We start from the raw sequence: 26,969 nt of genomic DNA, 5'->3' as shown, positions 1-26,969 counted from the left end.
ACTAAAGTAACTAAAACATAACATTTTATAAACACGGGAGATTCTGCAGATGTTGACGTGTTATGGAATTTTACAGAATGACTAATCCACAATTCAATTTATACCTGTTGAATGATCCATTCTGGCTAAGAAGTCGATGAGCACTGCACTCTGTGAAGTTACACTGGGTTTCTGAACTTCCAGCTTAAACTACTTGTAAAATCCAGGCCAGTAACATTTCTTCATAAGGCTGTGTCAAATTTTGTTGGAAACAGCTAAAGAAAAGTACCTCAAATTATTTTACGTAAATCAGATTGTTGTTGTTACTGATGCCTTTTTCCAAGATTTCCACAAATCTCTCACTGCAGTGATTGTAGGAGTTTGGAAGTCCCCGTGAGAAGTTTGAGACAGCTGAATAGATGTCAATTCCCTCTAAAATGCAGCAGAAACTTCAGTTCCCTAACCGCACCGTCTGATAACTATGTCCTGTAGGACTCGTACAGATTTTGTTCATTTAAACTTCTCACAGACCGAGCTGACCTCCAATTCCACTCACCTCACAAAACTGAAAATGTGCAGGTTTAGGAATAGCAGATTGCCCAAACATTGCCAGCTCCAGAGTGAGAGGTGATTTGCTCTCTGAAGGAGCACTAGCCTCACGTTCACAGTTACTGTAAGTAAACAGAATTCATTTCTGGCTCTTTGCATTCTGCTCTGCAAAACAGCCAAGCAACAGTCATGGAGATACAAGTCTTTAACTCTATGGATTATGAAGAGTTTGTTGACAAGTTTGGGAACGCGATTGAGAAATGCCCACTGATTGCAGCTACAGTTTGGACTAATCGTCCTTTTACAAATTTGGCTGCTTTGGAAAAAGCATTTGGAGACTTTATAGATTTATTGCCTTCACGTGGTAAGTAAACAAGAATGCTCTACCTTGTTTATCGAAAACCTGAATTTATGTAAGTAAGATCACGTTAAATAGAAACTCCCCAAACTTCCAGCTGAACACCACTGTGACAAGGCTGTATTTTTTATCATGAGGATTAAAATAAAAGCAAAATAATACCCTGTACTAAAACTGAAAGGAAAATCACAATTATTTACATAGTTAGCAGAGCCTCAGAACATGATAATCATTTGTTTAGGGCAAGAGCCAGAACAAAATCAATATTGAATGCAACTTTGCACAAAGTTAAACATTTCTAACTAAAGGTGAAACCATGAATCCAAGAAACCAACATTCAAATTTCAAGATTTAAGATTGTTTATTGTCATTCTTTAGTACATAAGTGTGAACAAGAATAAATTGATTGTTAACTTAACCTAGGAAGAAATGAAACACCTGTTTCATTTTGAATTACCACAGTTTATCACTATTGAACACATGTAGACACTCGACTATATAATACTGGTGCTCGTGTTCTGCAGAAGTCTTGTAATTAAAGTGATGGACTGGGCCCTATCCTCTATCTTTTGTAGGATTTTCTGTTCAAGGGCATTGGTGTGATGCAGCCAGTCAATGTACTCTCCAATATACATCTATAGAAGTCTGTCAAAGTTTTAGGTGTCATGCCAAATCTTTGCAAACTCCTAAGAAAGTGGAGGCACTGCTGTGCTCTTTGTAAATTGCACTTACAAGCTGTGCCCAGGACAGGTCCTCCAAAATAATAGCAGCAAGGAATTTAAAGTTGCTAACCATCTCCACCTCTAATTCCGTGATGAGGGCTTGGCTCGTGCTCCTCTGGTTTCCTCATCCTGAAGTTAATAATCAGCTCCTTGTACTTGCTGACATTGAGTGAGGGTTGTTGTTATGGCACCACTCAGCTAGATGTTCAATCTCCCTCCTATATACTGTTTTGTCATCACCTTTGATTTGGTCTATGACAGTGGTATCATCAGCAAAATGGAATATGGCATTGAAGCTGTCCTTAGCTGCACAGTGGTAAGTATAAAGTGAGTAGAGCATAGGTTACATGGTCAGCACAACATTGTCTGCCAAAGGGCCTGTAGATTTCTATGTTCCATGATCCTCGGGGGCTGTGGGAGTTTGTGTTGGTTCCTCTATGTTTTAAAGGTCAAAGGAAGCATAGAGGGCATTGAGTTCATTTGGAAGCAAAGCCCTATTATTGCTTATGTCCCTTGATTTAACTTTATAAGAGGTAATAGGTGGAGCTTTATAAGAGCTCCAAAGCATTGGGAATTCCTTTGCTTACTAAGTGTATCCGAAGATGAGACTCATACTAAATATCCATAGTACAAGGGTCTTTCATCAGCTTACCCTAAACGTAAGATTGCTTTGTGTCCCTAAAAATCAAGATCCATGGATAAGTATTATGTATTCATGTATATTTTGACCCTTACTGGTTGCTGTCAAGCCTCCCTGTGTAATGCATTCTGATTGTATTGTGAGAGGGCATTCTGGGTAGGTGACTTACAAGCAAAATAAACAGCAGCACATTTGTTCCTCACCTCTCCGTCTCTCGTGTGTGTTATTCACGGCCACCCGGCCTCCCAGTGCCACAAACACAACATCTGGCAACAAGGTGACAAGTCCACACATAAAATTTATTGTTTTGCTCCCTACAGCAAGAAAAATCTGGGTGCAATGCTGGTGGTGTGCTGCTGTGTAATGTGGGTGAGTGGAAAGAAGACACTGCACTCCATGAGAAAATGGCTGCAGGAAGTGTGGTGAGGGGATGGATAATTAGAACAAGCGAGGTGGTGGGGGAGAGAGAGAGAGGTGGATAAGACTAGTTAACTTTTGTGGAATGTGATTGTGTTTGAAAATTGCGACAATGTTTGGAAGTATGGAGCCAAATGACAAAATGACAGAGCGATGGAATTCATATCCATAAAGATTTGAAAAATTTTGCACAGGCAGATCAAATTTCAGATGATATTCATGTTCCAACATTTCTGATTGTGATGGGTGATAAAACATTTAATTTATCATGCAGTCTACTTTTGTTATGTTTTATAATACCAGAAACTAATTGAAAGAAAGACACAGGAGCCAGGATGAACGTGTCCACTTAGTTTCTATGTAGTGAGGCACACACATATGGCATGGTGACATAATGACATATCTCATTCACGTACTTCTTACATATAACCCATTATGAATTGCACAAAAAAAGAATGTTTAATCAAACAATATAGTTGCGTGATTACTGAAAATACACAACACTCCTCCCTGATTGGCTATAAATGCCAGCTGATCTATGGAGATGGCAGATAAAGAAGCATAGTTATTAGGTGCATTTTCCCAAGTTTATAAAGTTTCTACTGACTTTAAGAATAAGACACCTATTGGTAATCAATGTTACCATTGTGGCAAAACTGGGCATTCAGCAAAAGAATGCTGGTATAGGGATTAAAATTGCTGAAACGATGGCAAAAAGGGACAAATTGAACTGGTCTGTAAAAGTAAAAAGACACTGTAATGAAGAGAAATGACTTTTGGAAAAACAAAAAGATAAATGTGAACGAGATGCAGCATACTGAGGGTGAACTGAGTGACTCTCGTTCTGTGGTGGAAGAAGTGTTGCATGTTTTATCTGTTTCATGACACAAAGATAGCTATTGGATGACCCTGCAGTTGGATGGGGCCACAGTGAGGATGCAGATGGACATAGGTGCTGCAGTATCGCTAGTGCCAGAGACAACTTACAAGGAGAAATTGCAGCCTCTTACCCCAGAAAACGCAAGGTTGACCTGAAAGACTTACACTGGTGAGAATGTTCCAGTGAGAGGAGTAGGACATGTTACAGTGGAGATTAACGAACAGAGAAAGAAACTTGCATTCCATTGTTAAAGGTAGTTATCCAGCACTTCTGGGCCATTTGTGGTTGGAGCAGCTCAAACTCAATTGGTACAAAGTGTACCTGATTGGTGGAAGACACAAGACTACAAGAGGTATTGAAGAAGAACTGGACAGTATGAAAGGGATCACTGTTAAGCTGGCTTTTAAGTTTGACACAACACCCAAATGCCTGAAGGCAAGATGTTTTTCATATACCCACAAACCAAAGATAAAGGACAAATTGGAAAGTCTGGTCCAGGGTAAGGTATTGGAACCAGTGTGTGTAAGTAAATGGGTGACTCCAGTGGTTCCTGTCCTAAAAAGGGATGGGTCTTTAAGGCTTTTTGGAGATCTCAAGGTAACAATTAACCTGGTTCTTATGGCTGAGCAATACCCTCTCCCCCTCACTGATGATCTTTTTGCAGGATCGGCCAGAGGGCAGACATTTAGCAAGATTAACTTGTGTCAAGCATACTCGTAGATGCATGTGGAGCCAGAGTCACAGGACTTGTTGACTAAAGTTTCTCACAAAGGAATGTTCAGGTATCGAAGGCTATCGTTTGTCATCGCTTGAGCTCCTGTACTTTTTCAGTGCGCAATGGACCAGATCCTGAGCAGGTTGACAGGGGTGAAATACTATCTGGATGACTTACCTATTACTGTGAAAAATGAGTGTGAGCACCTTCAAAACTACAAACACTCAAGGAATATGGGCTAAGGGTCCAGAGTTCCTTCGACCGTTGATTGAAAATTTGGGCCATGTGATTGACAATTCAGGGCTTCCTTCACAAGGCATCATCAAAGGTGAAGGCAATCTTGGAGGCTCCACCACCACAGAATGTAAGTCAGTTAAGATCTTTCTTAGGACTACTAACAGACTATGCAAAGTTTGATCCTAACCTAGCTAGCATACTGAAACCACTTCATAAGCTTTTCAATAAATCAACACAATGGCAGTGGACAGATCACTGTGACGAGGCTTTTAAAAAGGCCAAAACAGCTTTGTCACAATCTGAAGCACTCACTTCAACCCGTCATTGCCCATACGGTTGGCCTGCCACTCATCACTCTGTGGGGTGGGGTCAGTTATCTCACACATCATGCTGTCGGGTGAGAAACGTCCAATCGCTTTCACATCAAGGACATTAAGCAGAACAGAAAACCTCTATGAGTGGGACACACTCACAATTGTCTCTGGAATTCAGAAACTCCATCAAATTCTCTTTGGTCTACAGATTACGGACAGATCATTGCCCCTCAAATGTGAAACTTCCTTCCTTGGCTACCAGTCGAATGCAATGTTGGGCTCTGTTACCACCTGCACATCAGGACGATATAAAGTACTGGAGGTCAGAGCGCCATTCAAATGCTGGTGGACTATCCAGACTTCCCTTAACTGTTACAGCTCTAGAGCCATCCCCCAAAGGGGATCTTTTACTTCAAGGAAGTACCTGCAGCTCCGATAACTGCAGCACGTCTGGAAGCACACACATACTGACCCTGTTCTATCTAAAGTGGTGGACATGCTAACTCATGAATGGAATGCAAGGCCAAGCGCAGAACTGAAACCTTGCTCAATGGATGAGCTCCCAGTCCAAGCAGGATGTTTACTATGGGGCTACCAATGTTGTCATTCCTCCACCATTCAGAAAGCAAGTGCTTGCCGAGCTATATGCGGGACACTGTGGCATAGTGCGCATGAAAGAAACTGCGCGTAGCTACTTTTGGTGGCCAGGATGGATGTAACCATCGAAGAGAAGGTCAAAGCAAGCCCACATTGTCAGCATGTGAGAAAAGTTCTTCAATTTGCTCCTTTTCACCATAGGAGTAGCCAGAAATCCATGGCAGAGGAATCACATAGATTCTGCAGGACCAGTAGAAGGCCAGATGTTCTTAGTCACAGTGGATGCACGCAGCAAATGGCCTGAGGCTGCCATCGTGAAGAGCACTGCATCTGAAAAATGCATTGAGGAGCTACATTCCATCCTCAATCAATTTGGACTTCCTCACCTGCTTGTAAATGGCAATGGTGCACAACTCGTGTCTGAAGAGTTCAAGGCATTTATTGAAGTGAACTTATTCAACACATCAAGTCAGCACCATATCACCCAGCCACTAATGGCCTTGCTGAACAAGTTGTACAAACAATGAAACAAGCCCTCAAGTCTTCAGTGGTGTAATGTATTGTGTGAGTATTCGTAGCGTCAGAATGCGTATGACGTCAGGATGTAGAGAAGTAAAAAATGGAAATCTGGTGAATAAATGTGGTTGTTCAATCTACGGCAGTGTCCAAGTCACATCAATATTACATGGTGTCAGAAGAAAACGCGAGAAAAAAAAAGGAAGAGAAGACATGTAAAAGAGGTCACAGTTACAGCCACTGTCAAGTTTAAGCCTACAAGGTAATCTTGCTGAGAACTGGAAAATATGGATCCAGAAGTTTGAGCTGTTTTGCACCGCTAGCGGCCTAGCTGAAAAGACGGAGAAAGTGCAATGTGCTACGTTTCTGCATGTGGCGGGGGAAGAGGCAATAAAGGCTTGCAACATGTTTGTCTTCCAAGATGATGAGCAAGATAAAATTGAAGTGTTGAAGAAAAAGTTTCAAGATCACTGCGAACTGAGAAAAAACCTACCGTACATCCGACAAATGTTTCTCACGAGGGCACAAAGACCAATAGAGACCATAGACGCCTATGTAACAGATTTAAAGACAAAGGCAAAAGACTGTGAGTTCAGACAACTGCATGATTCTTTAATACGTGACAGGATTGTATGCGGCATACGAGATGATCAAGTGAGAGGCAGGCTATTGAGAGAGGTGGATCTTACATTAGAAAAGGCGATTGATGTTTGCCGTGCCAGCGAGATCACGTCAAGTCAGGTTAAAGTGCTCAATGAAGAGACTGAAGTGCACAAAGTAAAAACTGTGAAAACTAACAAGAGTAGGACAAAGCCAGCTCCACAGGATGATCAAAAGGAAGTTAACTGCAACAGATGTGGTTATAAACATGGATACAGAAAATGTCCAGCCTTTGGTCAGACATGTAGGTTATGCCAGAAAAGAAATCACTTTGCAAAGATGTGCAAATCGAAGGAGCACGCAAGGAAAATGCATGCTGTGGAACAGAGTGAGGGCAACAGTGACATGTTCATTGGCACAGTTGAAGTGGAACAGAAGGTATGCATCAAGAATATTGACAATGCGGAGATGGAGGATGAAGATGATTGGACCCAAGGTCTGATAATAAACAGGAGGAAAGTGACATTTAAGCTTGACACTGGGGCAAAGTGCAATGTAATGTCGGCAGAAACATTCAACTCACTGGACATCAGAGGAAGACTGGAAAAATCCACCTGCAAGCTTGTTGCATATTTCAGCCACAAGACAGCACCATTGAGCAAAAAAGCACTCACCTGTGTGTACAAAGGACAAAAACACAAGATAGAGTTTGAAATAGTACAGCAACATGTTCTAGCAATACTGGGAAAAGCAACATGCACAAAGCTAGGCCTGGTGAAGCGAATCTATGGTGTTGAAAAAGAAAATGACATTCTCAAAGACTTGTTTTCTGGATTAGGATGTTCACCAAGGAAACACCATATCCAGATTGATCCAACTATTGCATCAGTCGTGCATGCCCCGAGAAAGATTCCAGTAGCTCTCAGGGATCAAGTAGTGGAGGAGCTACACCGCATGGAACAGATGGGAGTCATAACAAGACAGATAGAACCGACCAACTGGGTGAATAATATGGTGACAGTGGTCACAGAAAAAAAGAAGAGGATTTGCATGGATCCACAAGATCTCAACCAAGCCATCAAAAGAGAGCACTATCCGCTGCTCATGGTTGAAGAGGTTGTCTCCCACATGTCTAATGCAAGATACTTTTCAGTATAGATGCAGATTAAGGTTTCTGGCAGATCAAGCTGGATGAAGAAAGTTCCAAATTATGCACTTTCAACACGCCCATAGGGAGATATCGTTTCCTGTGTCTACCCTTTGAGATTTCTTCTGCATCAGAGGTATTCCAGAGATCCGTGGCACAAATGATTGAAGACCTGGACGGGGTGGCCAACATCACTGATGATTTGCTGATATGGGGTGACACAATTGAGGAACATGATCAGAGACTGAGGAAGCTCCTGGAGAAAGCACGTGAGTACAACCTAAAACTGAACAAAAGTAAATGTAAGATCAGAACTACAGAGATCAAATACGTAGGTCATATACTCAGCGCTGATGGGCTAAAACCGGATGATGAAAAGGTCAGAGCTGTGGTACAGCTACCACCACCCGAAGACAAGCAAGAACTATTGAGGTTCATAGGCATGTTGCCAAATTCATTCCCAACTTATCAGAGGTCAGCGCTCCACTCCAAAAGCTACTAGAGAGCAACACTGAATGGCATTGGGAAGACGAACAAAAGAAAAGTTTTGACACATTGAAGCAGTTGGTTACCAATGCACCAGTACTCAAGTTCTATGATGTCAATAAACCGGTGACGATGTCTGTGGACGCCAGTTCGGAGGGAATAGGAGCTGTTATACTGCAGGATGGGAGGTCTGTGGCATATGGATCACGAGCACTTACGGACTGTCAATGCCGATATGCTCAAATCGAGAAGGAATTACTCGCCATAGTTTATGGGTGTGAGAAGTTCTACCAATATGTATATGGCAAAGAAATCCAGGTTGAGAGTGATCACAAACCACTTGAGAGCATCTTCAAAAAGCCACTCCACCAAGCTCCTATGAGGCTGCAAAGGATGCTTCTCAGGCTACAGAGGTACACTCTCACAGTCACCCATAAGCCAGGAAAAGAACTGTACATCGCTGATGCTTTGAGCCGTGCTTACCTCAAAGAGCAAAAGGAAGAGTTGCTAGGAAGAGAGCTGGAGGTCAACTGGGTTACACCTCAGCTACCCATCTCTGAGGAGAAGCTGAACATGTTCAGGAAAGCGGCTGCAGATGATCCTACGAGACAAATGCTAAGAGACATTACAATGAATGGATGGCCAACAGAGAGAAAAGATGTTCCAAAGGAAATGCAGAAATACTGGACATTTAAAGAGGAAATCAGCTATGCATCAGGACTAATGTTCAAAACAGCAAAGCTCTTGGTACCAAACCAAATGAGACAGGAAATGCTCAGCAGAATTCATGAGTCACACCTGGGGATAGTGAAATGTAAAGAAAGAGCAAGGGACATTCTCTATTGGCCAGGCATGTCAACTCAGATAGAGGACATTGTGTCTCAGTGTGCTGTCTGTAATGAAAACAAAAACAGCAATCAAAGAGAGCCACTGCTTCCCCACCCACTACCAGGAAGACCATGGGAGAAGATTGGCACAGATCTCTTTCACTACAATGGTAAAGAATATCTGCTTTGTGTGGACTACTATTCAAAATATCCGGAGATCACCAAGTTAAGTGACACGTCCAGTCGAGGGGTCATTACTGCAATGAAGTCAACATTTGCAAGACATGGGATTCCTGATATTGTCGTTAGTGACAATGGTCCACAATATGCCAGTGGTGAGTTCAGAGGGTTTGCAGAGAGCTGAGAATTTCAACATGTTACTTCCAGTCCAGGACACGCTCAGTCTAATGGACAAGCAGAGAGAACTGTACAAACTGTCAAGAACATGCTCAAGAAGGCACATAGCAGCAACGGTGACCCTTACATTGCTCTGCTCGAATACCGCAACGCACCGATTGAGGGTGTGGGGTTCTCTCCTGCGCAGCTGTTGATGGGACGTCGTCTGAGGTCCAAACTGCCAACATCCACAACTCCACTGACTCCTGAAGGTAACGCTCAAGTACATGACAAGCAAAAGTACAAGCAAATAAAGCAAAAGAGCTCCACTCACAACACGCTGGAGGAACTCAGCAGGTTGGGCAGCATCTGTGGAAACGATGAGTCGACATTTCGGGCCGGAACCCTTCATCAGGACTGTAGAGGGAGGGGGCAGAGGCCCTATAAAGAAGGTAGGGGGAGGGTGGGAAGGAGAAGGCTGGTAGGTTCCAGGTGGAAAACCAGTAAGGGGAAAGATGAAGGGGTGGGGGAGGGGAAGCAGGGAGGGGATAGGCAGGAAAGGTGAGGAAAGAATAGGGGAAAACACAATGGGTAGTAGAAGGAGGCGGGACCATGAGGGAGGTGGTAGGCAGCTGGGGGAGGGGGCAGAGTGACATAGGGATAGGGGAAGGGGGGGGGAATTACCGGAAGTTGGAGAATTCTATGTTCATACCAAGGGGCTGGAGACTACCTAGACAGTATATGAGGTGTTGCTCCTCCAACCTGAGTTTAGCCTCATCATGGCAGTAGAGGAGGCCATGTATGGACATATCTGAATGGGAGTGGGAAGCAGAGTTGAAGTGGGTGGCTACTGGGAGATCCTGTCTGTTTTGGCGGACGGAGCAGAGGTGCTCGACAAAGTGGTCCCCCAATCTGAGTCGGGTTTCACCGATGTAGAGGAGGCTGCACCAGGAGCACCGGATGCAATAGATGATTTCAACAGACTCACAAGTGAAGTGTTGCCTCACTTGGAAGTACTATTTGGGGCCTTGAATGATGGCAAGAGAGGAGGTGTAGGGACGGTGTAACACTTGCGCTTACAGGGATAAGTGCCAGGTGGGAGATCCGTGGGGAGGAACGTGTGGACCAGGGAGTCGTGGAGGGACCGATCCCTGCAGAAGGCAGAGAGGGGTGGAGAGGGAAAGACATGCTTAGTGGTGGGGTCCTGTTGAAGGTGGCGGAAATTGCGGAGGATAATGTGTTGGATCCGGAGGCTAGTGGGGTGGTAGGTGAGGACAAGGGGAACTCTGTCCCTGTTGTGGTGGTGGGAGGATGGAGTGAGAGCCGAAGTGCGGGAAATGGAGGAGATGTGGTTGAGGGCATCATTGATGACAGCAGAAGGGAAACTATGATCCTTAAAGAAAGAGGACATTTGAGATGTCCTGGAACGGAAGACCTCATCCTCAGAGCAGATGCAGTGGAGACGGAGGAACTGGGAATAGGGAATGGCATTTTTGCATGTGGCAGGGTGGGAAGAGGTATAGTCAAGGTAGTTATGAGAGTCAGTGGGCTTATAGAAGATGTCAGTGGACAGTCTGTCTCCAGAGATGGAGACCGAGAGATCGAGAAAGGGGAGAGAAGTGTCCGAAATAGATCAAGTGAATTTGAGTGCTGGGTGGAAGTTTGAAGTAAAGTCGATGAAATTGACGAGCTCAGCATGGGTGCAGGAAGCAGCACCAATGTAGTCGTCAATGTACCGAAGGAAAAGTTGGGGAGCAGTACCAGAATAGGTTTGGAGCACAGACTGTTCCACATAACCAATGAAGAGGCAGGCATAGCTGGGGCCCATGCGAGTTCCCATAGCTACACCCTTGGTCTGAAGAAAGTGGGAAGAGCCAAAAGAGAAGTTATTGAGTGTGAGAACCAGTTCCGCCAACCAGAGGAGGGTAGTGGTGGTGGGGAACTGGTGAGGTCTATGCAAAACAGCAAAAGAGGTACTATGACAGACATACAAGACAGTTGCCAGATCTGCATACAGGTGAAAATGTCAGAATACGGAGAGGAGACACTTGGCAACCAGCTGTGGTTGTGAACAGACATCAGCAACCAAGATCCTTCATAGTTTGCACGCCGGATGGAAGAGTCTACAGGAGGAACAGGAAGCATCTGCTGAAGACAGGCGAGAGTGAGTTTCCAGGTACAGATGCACAGGACATGTCCACATATACAGATATGGAAACAAATGACACCAAGAGTGATGCAGACCGCAAAGACACAGAGGTCACTCGAGAGACTGACACGGATGAAGGTCAAGCACAATCACAGTTGTATCACACACGGTCTGGGAGACAAGTCAAACTTCCAGCTAGATACAGAGACCAGACATACAGTTTGAGGCAAAGTCACACATGTTATAAGTTCCAAGGTGTGAAATAAACAGTTTATTAGTCTATGTTAGTAAAAGAAAATACACTACTGTTAGTATTGTACAATACAATGCAGAATACAGTACAAGAAGTTAAGATTTTTTTTAGTTTATGTCATGGTTGTTGCACTATAAGAAGGGCATACCTAGAAGCATTGTTTTGGTAATTCACAGTGTTGTAAAAAGAAATAAAAATCTTGAGAAGGGGGATGTAATGTATTGTGTGAGTATTCACAGCGTCAGAGTGCGTATGACATCAGGACGTAGAGAAGTAAAAAATGGAAATCTGTTGAATAAACACGGTTGTTCAATCTACAGCGGTGTCCCAGTCACATCAATATTACAAGTGGGAAGTCGACCCTTCAACCTTAGCGCTTTCTTGCTGACATATCACAACGGACCTCGTGCCACCACAAAAATGGCTCCAGCACTGCACTGATGAAAACACAGCTTTGCACCTGGCTTGACCTGCTTCAACCCCCCAAGCACAAAGCAGATTGTGCTAAATGAACAGAAAACCCAAGCAGAGAGACATGCCAAAGTGCAGTACAGAAGTTTCCCAGCAGGAGAGAAAGAACTTGCCTGAAACAAAGTGGATACCTGCGACGGCGGTGGCACAAACTACCTGTGCCAAACACAGTGGAAACTAGTAACAACATCTGGGGAAGGCATGTTGATCAGGTATTGCCCACTTCTGAAACTACTGAAAACCAACACAAACTGACCAAACCAGATCCCATTGTGGAAATGGGACAGGATTCTGAGACAACTGCAAATCCTCCAGTAGGATCAACTGACACAGCCAGGACTTCTCCCGCACCTGTGCTTTCTGTGCTGCCCAATGCAGTATCCGAGCCAAGACCTATACATACATCATCAGGAGATAAAATGACTTTGGCACCATCCCCAGATTTTTAGTACCCTCACAGGAACAGGCATCTGCCAGACAGATCGAAACTCTCATTTAGTGACTAAACCTCAGTACATGGGGCAGAATAATTCCCAAGGTCATGTCTGGGAATAGAGGCAGGCTGCCCTCTGCCTAGTTTGGAAAAAAAATATCTTTTGTTGCTGGTTGAATTTGATGCCTACTCCATTTAATGTAAATAGTTCAGGAGTTGGTCTGTATATGGGAAGGGGTGAAACCTTTAAAATAAAGGGGAAGGTACATGTTATCTATTCATGTATATTTTGATCCTTACGGGTTGCTGTCAAGTTTTCCTATGCATTACGTTCTGAATGTAATGTGAAAGAGCATGCTTGGTACAAGCAAAATAAACAGCAGCACATATCTCCGTCTTTCCTGTGTGTTATTCATGGCCACCTGGCTTCCCAGTACCACAAGCATAACTCAGAGTCTGGTTAAGTGGATCATTACAAATACTTCAGGAGCCAATTCATAGCAAAGCAGACATTAATGATGAAATCCATCCAACTGCCAGTGTGCCAGTACCATCACCTACCAAACAGGATTTTCAAAGGCAAGACCTCACACACGGCATGAAGCCCATGGTTTTCGGACTGTATCCCCTCCTGTATACGGCAAAGGCATTGTCAGCCTGTGATAAGCACATCAACGTGGAGGAAGCTACAGCCAAAATAAAATGCTTCAATTCCATTGGCAGGATCTGCAAACCTACCTTTGTGCTCTCTTCCGGCCAACATCTGATCACATTCAAACAACTTTACTGCAAACATCTTTGACATCAAAACCATGGAGCAAACCTATTCCAAGCTCCATCACAGTGAGGGATTTCCAGAACAGAGAAAGTGTTTCAAGGATACTCTTAGAATCTGGGGAAAAAATGTGACACCCTCACGGACTTCTGGGGAGGCAACAAAAACTTTGAGTATCTTTGATGGGAGCTGTGCACTAACAGACAGTAAAAGAAAACAAAGCACACTTCCGCCTTAATGAGATCCATCTTCCTCATTTACAGCAGAACTTGCAGGTTGCACATCAGGATTATTTGTCAACACGAGGAAATCTGCAGATGCTGGAATTTCAAGCAACACTCATAAAAGTTGCTGGTGAACGCAACAGGCCAGGCAGCATCTCTAGGAAGAGGTACAGTCGACGTGTCCTGACGAAGGGTCTTGGGCTGAAATGTTGACTGTACCTCTTCCTAGAGATGCTGCCTGGCCTGCTGCGTTCACCAGCAACTCTTATAGGATTATTTGTCACTTCAGTACCTACTAAACTGTACAGCAAGAAGCTTTCTTATGGTAATAATCTAGTTATTGACTGCTGTGTGCCTTGGTGTCTAGGATGTACATTCACACCTATAATTATATGTATTGCTTGTGTCTGTCAACTGCCCCTTACAAGGCATCACCTCCAGTTACCTAATCATGCCTTTACAAAATGCAGAGTGAATGTATCAGCATTTTGCAGTCTCAGCTACCTCTTTCCTTCATCTCTTTCAGTTCTGATTCATATCTTGTAGCTGCAGGATTTCAGCTCATGCACATGTTGTGCCTTTGAGCCAAGAAGGCAGCAAAAGGACTTTCTTTGGAGCACTTTTCAATTTTTTTTTCCTTTAAAGACAAAGTCTAGAACTCAGGGAATCTGGGTTCATCTGGCAGGACAGGATGCCCTAGAATCTCATCTGCCAGTGTCCCTGTATCCCAACTAACAACCAGGAAGTTCTATTTCCATTTGATCAACAAACACTGCTTCTGGTTTTGCCATTTGCTTCGATTAATAATGTCACATAATGGCCTTAACCCTTCAGATTTTCATCATCACATACTGTACAGCTCTGATCAGATCACTGATTTTCATCAAACATTGGAATTCTTTATTGATTCCTAGAAAAGTATCAAATTGGTAATCTTAGAATCCAGACATGCAGATTTTTACAAGTGTCAGATTAGATTATTGAGACATAGGAAAGCAAAACAATTCACTTCATTTTTAGAAGAAGGGAACAAACTGAAAAATATAGGAATTATGTCAAACACATAGACTCCTGGAGCACTGATTACAAGAATGGAAATAAGATGGAGGCACTAAAAGATGAGCTAAAACCATAGTCAAGAATAATACCAGAAGTCAGTATTTTGGATTAATTTGGATGATAGAATTGATGGCTTTGTGGACAAGTTCACGGACAATACGAAGATAGGTGGAAGGGCAGGTAGATTTGACGAAGTATAGAGGCTACAGAAGGACTTAGACAGATTAAGACAATGGGCAAAGAAATGGCAGATGGAATAGGGTGTCCAGAGGTATATGGACATGCACTTTGGTAGAAGAAATAAAAGCATTTCTCTCTAAATGGAGAGAAAGTGCAAAAATCTGATGTGCAAAGGGACTGAGTAGTCTTCGTGCAGGTTTCCCTGATAGTTAATTTGCAGGGTGAATTGGTGTGAGGAAGGCAAGTGGGCTATTAGCATTCAGTTCATGAGGACTAGAATATAAAAGCAAGGATGCAATGGTAAGCCTTTATAAAGCACTGGTGAGGCCTCATGGAGTATTGTGAGCAGTTCTGGGCACATTATCTAAGAAAGGATGTTGAAAACGGTTCAAAGGAGGTTCACAAAAATAATTCCGGATTGAAAGGCTTGTCATATGAGGAGTGTTTGGTGGCTCAGGGCCTGTACTCACTGAAATTCAGAAGAATAAGGGGTGTCTTCATTGAAACCTATCAAATGTTTAAAGACCTCAATAGAGTGGATGTGGAGGGGATATTTGTGATAGTGGGAGAATCTAGGACCAGAGGACACAGCCTCAGAATAGAGCAGAGTCCTTTTAGAAAGAAGATTAAAAAGAATTTCTTTAACCAGAGAGTGGTGGTTCTATGGAATTAATTGCCTTTGGCAGCTGTTGTGGAGGCCAAGGCATTGGGTATATTTAAGGCAGAGGCTGAGAGATTTTTGATTAGTCAGGACATGATGGGTTATGGGGAGAAGGCAGAAGATTGGGGCTGAGAGGGAAAATGGTTAATAGATTAATGAGGGCAGATTCAGTGAGAGATTGAAACAAAGAGACAAATTAAAACTGACAAATTGCAGCCTTTGCTGAAACTGAAACCAAAAGGAGAATGTTGGAAATGCCCGGCAGATCTGTTACCATCTGCGGAGGGAGCAAACAATATTAACTCAGGCTTTATCTCTCCACAGGCACTGTCTGATCTGTCGGGAATTTCCAGCAAATATATTTTTTATGTGACTGTATATTTACTCGCTATCTTGTATGTGCTGTAGGTGCCTTACTGTTAACTATACGTGCTAGACTGTGTATGGCTGTTACTATGTTTGCCATCGTGGCCCCAGAGGAAAGCTGTTTCGTTTGGCTGTATTCATGGGTATTCATGTATGATTGAATGACAACTAAACTTGAACTTGAACTTCTGCTTCTGGTTTCCTGTTGCTGATCTCATTACACAGCTTTAACGTGTCTCTCGATTTATTTTCACTCTCTCTAATGAGATGGCTCCATAAAATATTGGAATTACCTGAACAAATCTGGCCTCACCTGATCAGCAATATTCCATTCAGCCCATCTATCTCACTCTTGCCCTACTAGCAGCGTAAAACCAACTTGTTTCTCACTTTACCGATGTTGGTGAAGGATCTTTGGCTTGAAACATTTACTGTGTCCCTCTTTCCATAGATGCTGCCTGACCTGCTGAATATTTCCAGCATTTTTGGTATTAATACTACAATGCAGAATTTGCTGCCCGGGAATAATTGGGGCAAGCATATTCAAATAGAAGTTAGGCTGTTGCAGGAGGGAGAAGGGAGTGGACTGATATTTTGACAATATTCATTACAGTAGGATAAAAGGAGCCTTATGTGAATCATGATCACTTGCTCCATCTGCTGGAACAAATAATCTATTTTATTTCTATATTCATACTTGTGCAATGCCTTGGTTAAGATTTATACTGTTATGCTGTAGGTATTTCATTTCAGCAGTTTTCTGCAAAAGCTGTGTGTCCTGCTGGTAGAATGTTTTGGTTTTGGCTAGAGATAAGAGCCCTGCTGTCCTGCTTCAAGGATGAGCTCCAACTTTATGGGCACATTTGGACTGGTTTAAATAGGCCCTTTTATTTTTTTTCTTTTCCTTTCCTACTAACTGATCAGTAAAGCTAAAATTTGCAAATACACTTTCTTTATAATTTTATGCAGTGTTCGATCTGTTATTTCTTGCTGACCAACAATTCTGTACAGGCAGTACTTACACAGCTTTTGCTCGAATTGAGGTTTCCTTAATTGGAACATCACAATGTTCTTGTTTGGTTGAACCCCAAATTATACTGACCCTAGACATATATTCAAATCACAAACAAGAGAAAATCTTCAGAGGCTGGAAATCCAAGCAACAAAAGATCCTGCTGAAGAGTTTTGTCCCGAAACGTCAATTGTACTTTCTTCTATGGATGCTGCCTGGCCTGCTGAGTTCCTCCAGCATTTTGTGTGTGTTGCCTAGACATATATTGTTTATGAAAGGTGGCCTGCTCACCACAGAGTCCCGTGGCTGTTAGCAGAGCCAAGTTTGCATACCAGCCCGGTGAGGAGGTTACACTTGGTTGAAAAGTTTAACAATATATCAGTTGTGGTTTTCACATGATGACAGTTGAAGGCAGTCTAATAAACCTTTCCTGAGAGAAAACCCAAGACTATGGAGTAAATGCGTATAATGCTGAAGTAGAGTAAGTTGAAGCCAGGTACAAGAGACCAGGACCACCAAGTCAGCAGAGTTGGGAAGAAGACTGAGGGAGTGAATGAGACTTGAGCTGCATAGGAAGAGACAAGCAGCAATCCCTGGGATGATATGAGGCCTAGTCAGCAGCTGAGGAGATCAGCCTCGGAATGTTATTAACCTACAGAATTTCTATCCAAGCATCACCCAGCGTTAAATAAACAGTGGAATTAACACAAAACAGTTATTGACTGAAATACTTTACCATGCAGGTGTACCAGAAACAACTCAAGTCTCTGACATGCTGCTCATGAAAACATTCTTCTCTACAAGAAGTGGTTCAACATTTGTTTCAACTGTTACTTCAGTGCAGAAACATAGGCTTCATTTTGATCTCATCCAATAGATGGAATCAGTCACCAAATGTGATAATTATAGAGAATTATATATTCAGTATTTTAATTTAATTCCATGAATATATGTTATACGAGGGGTGATTGATAAGTTTGTGGCCTAAAGTAGAAAGAGTCAATTTTAGAAAACCTAGCACATTTGTTTTTCAACATAGACCCTCCTACATGTACACACTTAGTCCAGTGGTTGTGGAGCATACGGATCCCTTCTTTGTAGAAGTCAGCATCTTGGACCTCCAGAAGTGGTCCACAGCAGGGGGTAATTGATAAGTTCATGGTCTAAGGTAGAAGAAGATGAGTTATACAGCTCTCGTTACACACACATGCAGTTCAACTCTTTGAGTGATTATGCAGAAATTTTGAAGTTAATAACTCGTCTCCTTCTACCTTAGGCCACAAACTTATCAATCGTCCCTCGTATATTCTCCTGATTGCATTAAGCTTGCGAATATAAATTCGAGAAATCTTGTCCATAAAATGGTAATGGGCCAGCAGGTGGAGCACTGTTCCTATTACATGACAATAATTCGCATTGCCTCAGTTTTGCAGAAAACTGCTAACAGCTCCAAAAGCACTGCTGACATTTCAGCCAATAAGTACCACCAAGCCTGAGGTTTCCACACATGCACACCAAGCGAAAGTGCCAAATTTCAAGCAGTTATTCAGAGAGCCTACTTTGGGTATGACACGGAATTCTGACAGTTGGTCAGCACATCGGCAGAGCCACTTACCCTGTTGTATCTGGTGCCGAGAATTCTCCTCCACTGAAATGGCCACGTTAGATTTTCCAACATTACTTGCAATTACTTATGATTTTGTTGAAGTGTTTACGTCTATTTAATTTCAGAACCCGGATCAGGTTTATCATCACCGACAAATATTATGAAATTTGTTATTTGTGGCAGCTGCACAGTGCAAGACATAGAAAATAAAAATAAATGAAAAATATATAAATAAATGGATGGACAAATAGTTTGTAAATAAATAGATGGATAGATAGATAGACAGACAGATAAATAAGAGAGATCTAGAGTAATAGGAAGGAAGAGTTTATAAGCTCATGGACTGCCCAGAAATCTGATGGCAGAGGGCAAGAAGCTGTTCTTAAAGTGTTGAGAGCCTTCAGGTGGCTGTACCTCTTCCCTGATGGCAGTAATGAGAAGATGGTGCTCTTCCTCAGTGATGGGTGCCACCTTCTTGAGGCACTGCCTTTTGAAGATGTTCTTGGTGGTGGGAGGGTTGTGCCTCTGATGGGGCTGGTTGGGTCTATAAACCTCTGCAGCCTCTTTCAATTTGACTTTCAAGCATTTGGGAGAATTCCTTACAAATTAATGTTTTGTAATATTTTTGAATTCTGATGTATTTGCCTTCTTGAATAATGGCTGAGCTGCTGAGCCTGGCTTTCTTGGCCATCAAAGACACTCAGCATCTTATAAACAAGAGGAATTCTGCAGATGCTGGAAATTCAAGCAACACACATCAAAGTTGCTGGTGAACGCAGCAGGCCGTCTTGTAATCCGGGTTTGTTTTGCATGTTATACCCATACTCAAGTCATCCTTTACCTCTTCACCACCCTCACTCCCACCTCCCTACCAGCACCCTGACCACCTCCACCCTTATTCTCACCTCTCCACCCACTTCACCCTCAACCTCACCCCCCACAATGTCACTGGATTTACAAGGGGACAAGCAGAAGTGTCACTGAGAAGAAACAAAATGAATCGATGTTTCAGTCTGATGTCATTTCTGTTGAAAAATCATTGACTTCATAGCTGCTATCTGATCTGCTGAGTATTTCCAGCATCTTTCACTTTGAATAGAATGGAAGTATTGCCACCATGATTGGACCCAGCATTTCTCAAGTTCACAATGGAAGATCTGCATAACATAAGTGTGATCTTTCTTTGAGAACAGTGAGAACTGCTGATGTCAGACCACTGAATGGAAACTACGAGTTGAAGTCCCACACATGTAGATCATTTCTGTCTAAAATCCTGTTAAAGGATTTACTTCAGTATTCGAAAACTTAGCACATTCCACTAAAATGCAACACATCTGTACATCGAGGTAGTACAAGGCAATGTAATGGACTGCAGAATAAAGTGTTACAGTTACAGAGGAAGAGCAGTGTAGAGAGACAATCAAGTGTAGGTCCATGACCAGGTAGATTGCGAAGTCAAGAGGCCATCTTATCATAATAGGGGATCATTCAAAAGGGACCTCAGTGGGACAGAATCTGCTCTTGAGCTTAGTGGTACATGCTTTCAGACTTTTGTATCTTCAGCCCTGTGGGAGAAGGGAGAACAGAGAATGTCTAGGGTGAGTGGGATCTTTAATTATGCTGGCTGCTTTATCAATGCAGTGAGAATTGTAGACAGTCCATGAAGGGGAATCTGGTTTTCATGACGTTCTGAGCTGTGTCTGCAAGTCAGTGCTATTTCTGGTGATCATGGTCACAGAGCAGCTCCCATCTCAAACCGTGATGTATCTGAGTGGGATACTTTCTATGGTGCATCCATTAAAATCAATGATGAAATTAATGCATAGAATATCTGAATTTCTGGGATATTTCCAGTGAACAAAAGATGCGCAGTTCTTTTGGCTGCCTGGACAAAGCTATACCTTCTTTAGATGGTATAATAATGTTCATTGTGTTTGGGTACAGATCAGAAACTTCAGCTGTGGAATTATTTTGGTTTCAGTGCCCCGTGCGTTAATTTCATTCCCGTGTGCTAATTCAATTATGTCGAAGGCTGTAGGGTTGCGAATCGAATAAAATTTTGAAAACAATGTCTTAATAAGTGTCAGGTTTTTAACTTTCTACCTTTTCCATTTGTGTTTGATAGGGAAAGAGGGACTCTTGCGATGCCATCCTGACCTGGCTGGTAGAGATCTGCTCAGAGGAACACTCTCAACTGAATCCCAGGGTGAGCAGACTCAAGCTGGATTAGTCAATCTCACTGCAGAACAGAGATCCCAGCTTAGTGAATTAAATGCTTTGTATAAGAAAAGATTCCATTTCCCATTTGTGATCTGTGCCAGGATGAATGACAAGGACACCATAATCAAACAACTTAGCAGCAGGATTCACAACAGCCCAGAGCACGAGCTTAAGACCAGCATTGAAGAGGTTAAAAAAATCTGCCACCTGAGGCTTTTGGATATCTTCAGTCAAGTACGCCATGGAATCAAGCTCTGACCAAACTACGTGAAAGGAAAGCAGGAATACGTCATTTAGTGCCTTCTGTTTGCTCCACCATTCAATACTATCATGGCTAATGTTCAAACTTAAACTCAAGAGATTCTGCAGATGCTGGAAATTGAGAGTAACGCACCACAAAATGCTGGAGGAATTCATCGGGCCAGGCAGCATCTACGGAGTGGAAAAAACAGTTGATGTTTTGGGCTAAGACCTTTTATCAGTACTCATCGTCCAACATTTATTCTCCTCCATAGATGCTGCCTGACGAGTTCCTTCAGCATTTTGTTCAAAGTTCAAAATTCAAAATAGATTTATTATAAGAGTATATATTTGTCACCAATTACAACCCTGAGATTTATTTCTTGTGGGCAATCATAGTAAACACAAGAAACACAATCGAATCAATTAAAAACTGCACCCAATGGTACGGACAAACAACCAATATGCAAAAGACAACAGACAGTGCAAATATAAAAAGAAAGAAAAAAAGAAGTACTAATAATAAATAAACAATAAATATCAAGAACATCAGCCAAAGAGTGCTTGAAAATGAGTCCATAGTTTAGGGAAAGGGTAAGTGAATTTTGCAAAGATTTGGCATGTCATCTAAAACTTTGATGAATGTCTACAGACGTCTGGTAGATTACGTTGACTGGTTGTGGCCTGATATTGAAATGCCAATGCATTTGAAATTAGTATTTCCTTGAATGGAAAATCCTACAAAAAATAGTGGATATTGCCCAGTCCATTATGGTAAAGCCCTCCCCGTCACTGAGCACATCTACACAGAGCAGAGTTGCAGGAAAGCAGCATCCACCATCAGATATCCCCACCATCCAGGGCATGCTCTCTTCTCACTGCTGCTATCAGGAAGAAGGTATAGGAGACTCAGGACCCAACCACCAGTTTTAGGAAAGGTTATTACCCCTCAACCATCAGGCTTTTGAACCATAGTGAATAACTTTGCCCAACTTCATTTGCCCCATCACTTAACTGTTCCCACAACCTATGGGCTCACTTTTGAGGACTTCTCATCTCATGTCCATGATAATGATTGCTTATTTATTATTGTTATTATTTTTTTCTCTTTTGTATTTGCTCATTTTGTTGTTCTTTGCACATTGGCAGTTTGGCCGTCCTGTTGGGGTAAGTTTCTAGGATTTACTGAGTACGTCCACAAGAAAACAAATCTCAGGATTGTATATAGATTAAAAGAAACATAGAAACCTGGAATTCTACTGCACATTACAGGCCTTTCAGCCTACAATGTTGTGCTGACCATGTAACCTACCTAGAAACTGCCTAGAATTCCCCTACCGCATAGCCCTTTATTTTTCTAAGCTCCATGTACCTATCCAAGAGTCTCTTAAAAGACCCTATTGTATCCGCCTCTACCACCTTCGCTGGCAGTGCATTCCACGCACCCACCACTCTCTGTGTGAAAAATTTACCTCTGACATCCCTCTTGTACCTACTTTCAAGCACCTTAAAACTATGCCTCCTCGTCTTAGCCATTTCATCCCTGGGAAAAATCCTCTGGCTATCCACACAATCAATGCCTCTCATCATCTTATACACTTCCATCAAATCACCTCTCATCCTCTGTCACTCCAAGGAGAAAAGGCCAAGTTCACTCAATCTATTTTCATAAGGCACACTCTCCAATCCGGGGAACATCCTTGTAAATCTCCTCTGCACTCTCTCTATTGTATCCACATCTTTCCTGTGGTGAGGTGACCAGAATACCAGAACTGACTCAAGTGGGGTCTAACTAAGGTCTTATATAGCTGTAACATTACCTCATGGCTCTTGAACTCAGTCCCATGGTTGACAAACGCCAACACACCATACATCTTCTTAACAACACTGTCAACTTGTGCAGCAGCTTTGACTGTCCTGTGGACATGGACCCCAAGATCTCACTGATGTATTCTGATATTAATTTTATTTTGATCTTTGATATGCTTCTACTTTCCTCACATTCATGTGCCTTTCTAAGTGTCCCTTAAAAGTCTCTAATGTATCTGCCTCTACCAACACCCCAAGCAGTGCAGTCCAGGCACCCACCACTCTGTAAAAAAAAACCCTCCCATCTCCTTTAAAATTACCCCCCCCCCACCACCACCTTAAACGCTTGCCCACTGACATTACACATTTTATCCCTGGGAAAAAATATTGCCTGTCTATGTCTATGCATCTCATCATCTTACAAACCTTTATCAGATTACCTCAGCCATTATGAATATGCTTAGCAATTATGCCTCCACAGCCTCTGCTTGGTTAGAAAATTCCAGTGATATATTGTCCTGTTTCTGAAGTTATAAGTTATAAATAAATAAATAAATAAATTCCCCTTCTGAAACCTGACTTTATTCTGAGACTCTAACTCCTGATTCTCAATATTCCCTACCCTACTCCATCCTCACATCAACCTTATCTAAATCTGTAATAATTTGGTCTCGTTTTTATAAACTTGAGAGTCTATCGGAGGAGTGTCAGAAAGTTTCAAAACTACAAATATTGGAAAATTGCATTTGGAATTAAATAAACAATGACCTTGTGGAATCCAGAATTAATTCCACAAAACCCAATAAAAAATTTCAGAGTGTTAATGATTGGGATAAATATTGAATATATTCTTTGTTTGATCTGATTGGGTTTTACATGTTAATGATACAGTATTTCTCTATAATATATTATATTTAGTACTACCTTAAATGTTAGAATATTTGTATCATTGTTTATCAGTTTTTTTTACTTATTCATTTGTCAGCATTTGGCCACTGTTGGCACGCCCATGACTACTGTTCATCCATGATTGCAATTTTAGAGAATATTTAAAATTCAACCAAATAATGGAAGACAGCAACAGTATATAGGCCAGAGCAAAGCTGCCAGACTGGCACTATGGCAGGAGGTGAGTGAATGAATAAGAGTGATAGACTTACCTGATCTAGTCCTCATTATGCTACTTATGGCAGGTACATTCGTCCAACATAGCACAGGTAGAAGAGACCACCAACGTCAATGGATCTGTAATGGTACTAAATGAGATACGATCAGAACAAGTCTGGCAGTTCTAAGCTGGGTATTCCTCAGATATGTGGACCATCAACTACAGCAGAGAAGTACACCACCACCAGCATTAAGGTCACGTTGCTATCAAGCTAGGAAATAAACCATAATTCAATCAGGAATATAGGAGAGAATGCTGGTGGCAGCACGAACTATTCCTTAAAATTGCTGAGGTGCTAGCTGAGTGAAGTCTCAACACACAACTACATGCTTGAAAGGCAAAATAAAATAGTTCAAAGTTCAAAGTAAATTTATTATCAAAGTATGTACATATATGTCACCAAATACAATCCTGAGATTCATTTTCTTGTGGGCATACTCAATAAATCCATTAACCATAACAGAATTAATGAAAGACTGCATTAACTGGGCATACAAGCAGTGTGGGAAAGATGAAAAAGCTGTGCAAATACAAAAGAGAAAAAAGTAATAATAACTAAACAAATAAGCAATACATGTCAGGAACATGAGATGCTAAGTCCTTGAAAGTGATAACATAGGTTGTGGTTTTTAGGGTATATTTTGAGGATGCAATATTGCAAATATTAATTTCAACAGCAACCAGCTGTCGGATCTGAATATGGATTGTAGATTGAATTTAAAATGCAGCTCAGAACAATGGTCTTCCTGAAGCTGCATTTTAGAGTAAATTGCAGACCAGGAAACATACAATTGACTGATATGTCTGCATATGCATGAATGCAATCAGCACCCCACTGCATTAATACAATTCAGACACCACAGAAATTAACACTCATTTTGGGTGCGTTGGTAGGAAGACCTAGAAATTTGAAAAATTGCATGTGTAACCCTCTCACCAGGATTCATATACAGACTTGGCTCATTAGCCTGCTCTGCTAACAGCACATGACTCTGCGATGAGAAGGCCTTCTTTCATAAACAATATACATCTAGGGTCGATATGATTTGGGGTTCAACCAAACAGTAACCTCGTGATGTTCCATTCAAAGAAACCTCAGTTTGAGCAAATGCTATGTAAGTACTGCCCATACACAATTATCAGTAGCCCAAAAATGACAGATTGCACACCAGCATAAAATTATACAGAAGGTATATTTACCAAATTGTCAACTTTAACAGACAGTTACAGAAAAAGAAAGGAAAAGTTAAAGGGGCCATTAGAGTTAATTCTGTCCAATGTACACAGAACGTTAGAGCTCATACTGGAGTAGTCTGGGGTATATCTCTTACTCACATGCTGGACTCATGGTCTGTGTGAAAGCACCTGCCACACTGCAAACTCCCGTTGAAGACTATTTCAAACAAACTGGCCCTCTCTCAGGAGTACTGGCCTTTCCTCCTTGGAACCTTTCATCTGCACAAGGCCATCCTTGCAACGGAGACTCCCCATTCCAATGGCACTCTGTGGCATCTTCCTTTGTGTCCCGCTCCACAGCTCCCGCCAAAAGACCCCAAACTAGACTACTGTCCTTCAGAAAACTCTTCCCCACAGCTCTCTCGAACCTTCTCTCACATCCCACAATCCTGATTGGCTGACACACATTCTAAAGTGGGACAAAATGGGTCCTAATCTCAGTCGAAACCAAAGCACATTTTTAGCATGCTTTTGTTTACAGAAAACTACCTCACAGCATAACAATGGAAATCTTATCCAGGGCATAACTCACGTAACTCAAAAGAATCATTATGATGGTATTGTAACTATAGACATTGTCCTGTTGTCTTTGTTCTTTAGCATATAAAAATGTGCTGTGATGTTGGATCAGAGAGCCTCTCTCTTGAGTGACTCCAAAGCTATCAGCTTGTGGGTATCCCAAATAAAGACTGAAATTTACAGGTTGCTGTTGGAATTAATGTTTGCTGTATTGTATCTCCGGAATATGCCCTAAAAGTGGGAACAGTTAAGTGACAGGGCAAGAGAAATTGAGTGAAGTTATCCTCTCTGGTTCAAGAGCCTGATGGCTGGGGGGCACTAACAGTTCCTGAACCTGGTGTCGTGGGTCCGGAGGCTCTTGTACCTTCTTCATGATGGCAGCAGTGAGAAGAGAGCATGGTCTAGATGGTGGGGGTCTTTGATAATGGGTACTACTTTCCTGCAACAGTACTCCATGTACATGTGCACAATGGTGGGAGGGCTTTATCTGTGATGGACTGGGCTGTATCCGCTGCTTTTTGTGGGAATTTCCATTCAAGGGCATTGGTGTATCCATTCCAGGCCATAGTACAACCAGTTACTATACTGTCCACCATACATCTATACAAGATTGTCAAAGTTTTAGAAGTTGTGCTGAATCTTCGTAATCTTTTAAGGAGGAGAAGATAGCAGTGCGCCACGCGTGCGCATCTCTCCAGTGAAAATGATATCATATCTGTTATATAGGGGCCATGGACAATTCTGATTCGATGGAGACAGACGTAAAAGCACAGAGGAACATCTGGAGAAATTTCTGAAACGCCGGTTCGCTGCTGTTGTTACTGGGCGATCGAGAATCTTCCGGAGGGAAAGCCTCAAAATCCCCGGCTTTGCCTGCTGCTGGCGACTAAGACTGAGGTCGAATCGTTCGGATAGAGATGGTGCTTGGCACTCAGTGTCGGAGGGATGATCGGAGGCACGAAGTTTTCGGACGACTCAGAGTCGGACTGTGGTCGGGCATGGCTGGGAGAGTTTTCTTCCTTCTCCCGTCTGCGTGAGATGTGGGACTTTCGAGAAACTTTGAACTCTTTTACTGTGCCATGGACTGTTCTTCATCAAGTTATGGTATTGTTGCACTGTTGTAACTATATGTTATAATTATGTGGTTTTTTCAGTTCTTCAGTCTTGGTCTGTCCTGTGTTTTGTGATATCACACCGGAGGAATATTGTATCATTTCTTAATGCATACATTACTAAATGACAATAAAAGAGGACTGCGTGTCCTTATA

At 42.3% G+C, this 26,969-nt stretch overlaps 1 protein-coding gene across 2 annotated transcripts; it reads left to right on the top strand.

Moving 5' to 3' along the window:
• Positions 1–701: 701 nt before the first annotated feature.
• Positions 702–26,969, top strand: urad (ureidoimidazoline (2-oxo-4-hydroxy-4-carboxy-5-) decarboxylase). Of its 2 annotated transcripts, XR_010018731.1 has the most exons (3): positions 702–892; positions 20,635–23,907; positions 26,428–26,969. XR_010018731.1 is itself a non-coding variant. In XM_063054246.1 (2 exons), the coding sequence occupies exons 1-2, from the start codon at positions 718–720 to the stop codon at positions 20,985–20,987; spliced, it is 528 nt and encodes a 175-aa protein (XP_062910316.1). In that variant the 5' UTR covers positions 702–717; the 3' UTR covers positions 20,988–26,969. The 2 variants fall into 2 exon arrangements, 1 of the variants encoding a protein (XP_062910316.1); XM_063054246.1 differs by having other exon boundaries at positions 20,635–26,969.

This window comes from Mobula hypostoma, chromosome 7 (genome assembly GCF_963921235.1).
Source record: "Mobula hypostoma chromosome 7, sMobHyp1.1, whole genome shotgun sequence".
Taxonomy (NCBI): domain Eukaryota; kingdom Metazoa; phylum Chordata; class Chondrichthyes; order Myliobatiformes; family Myliobatidae; genus Mobula; species Mobula hypostoma.
This window is presented reverse-complemented; position numbering and strand designations above follow the sequence as displayed.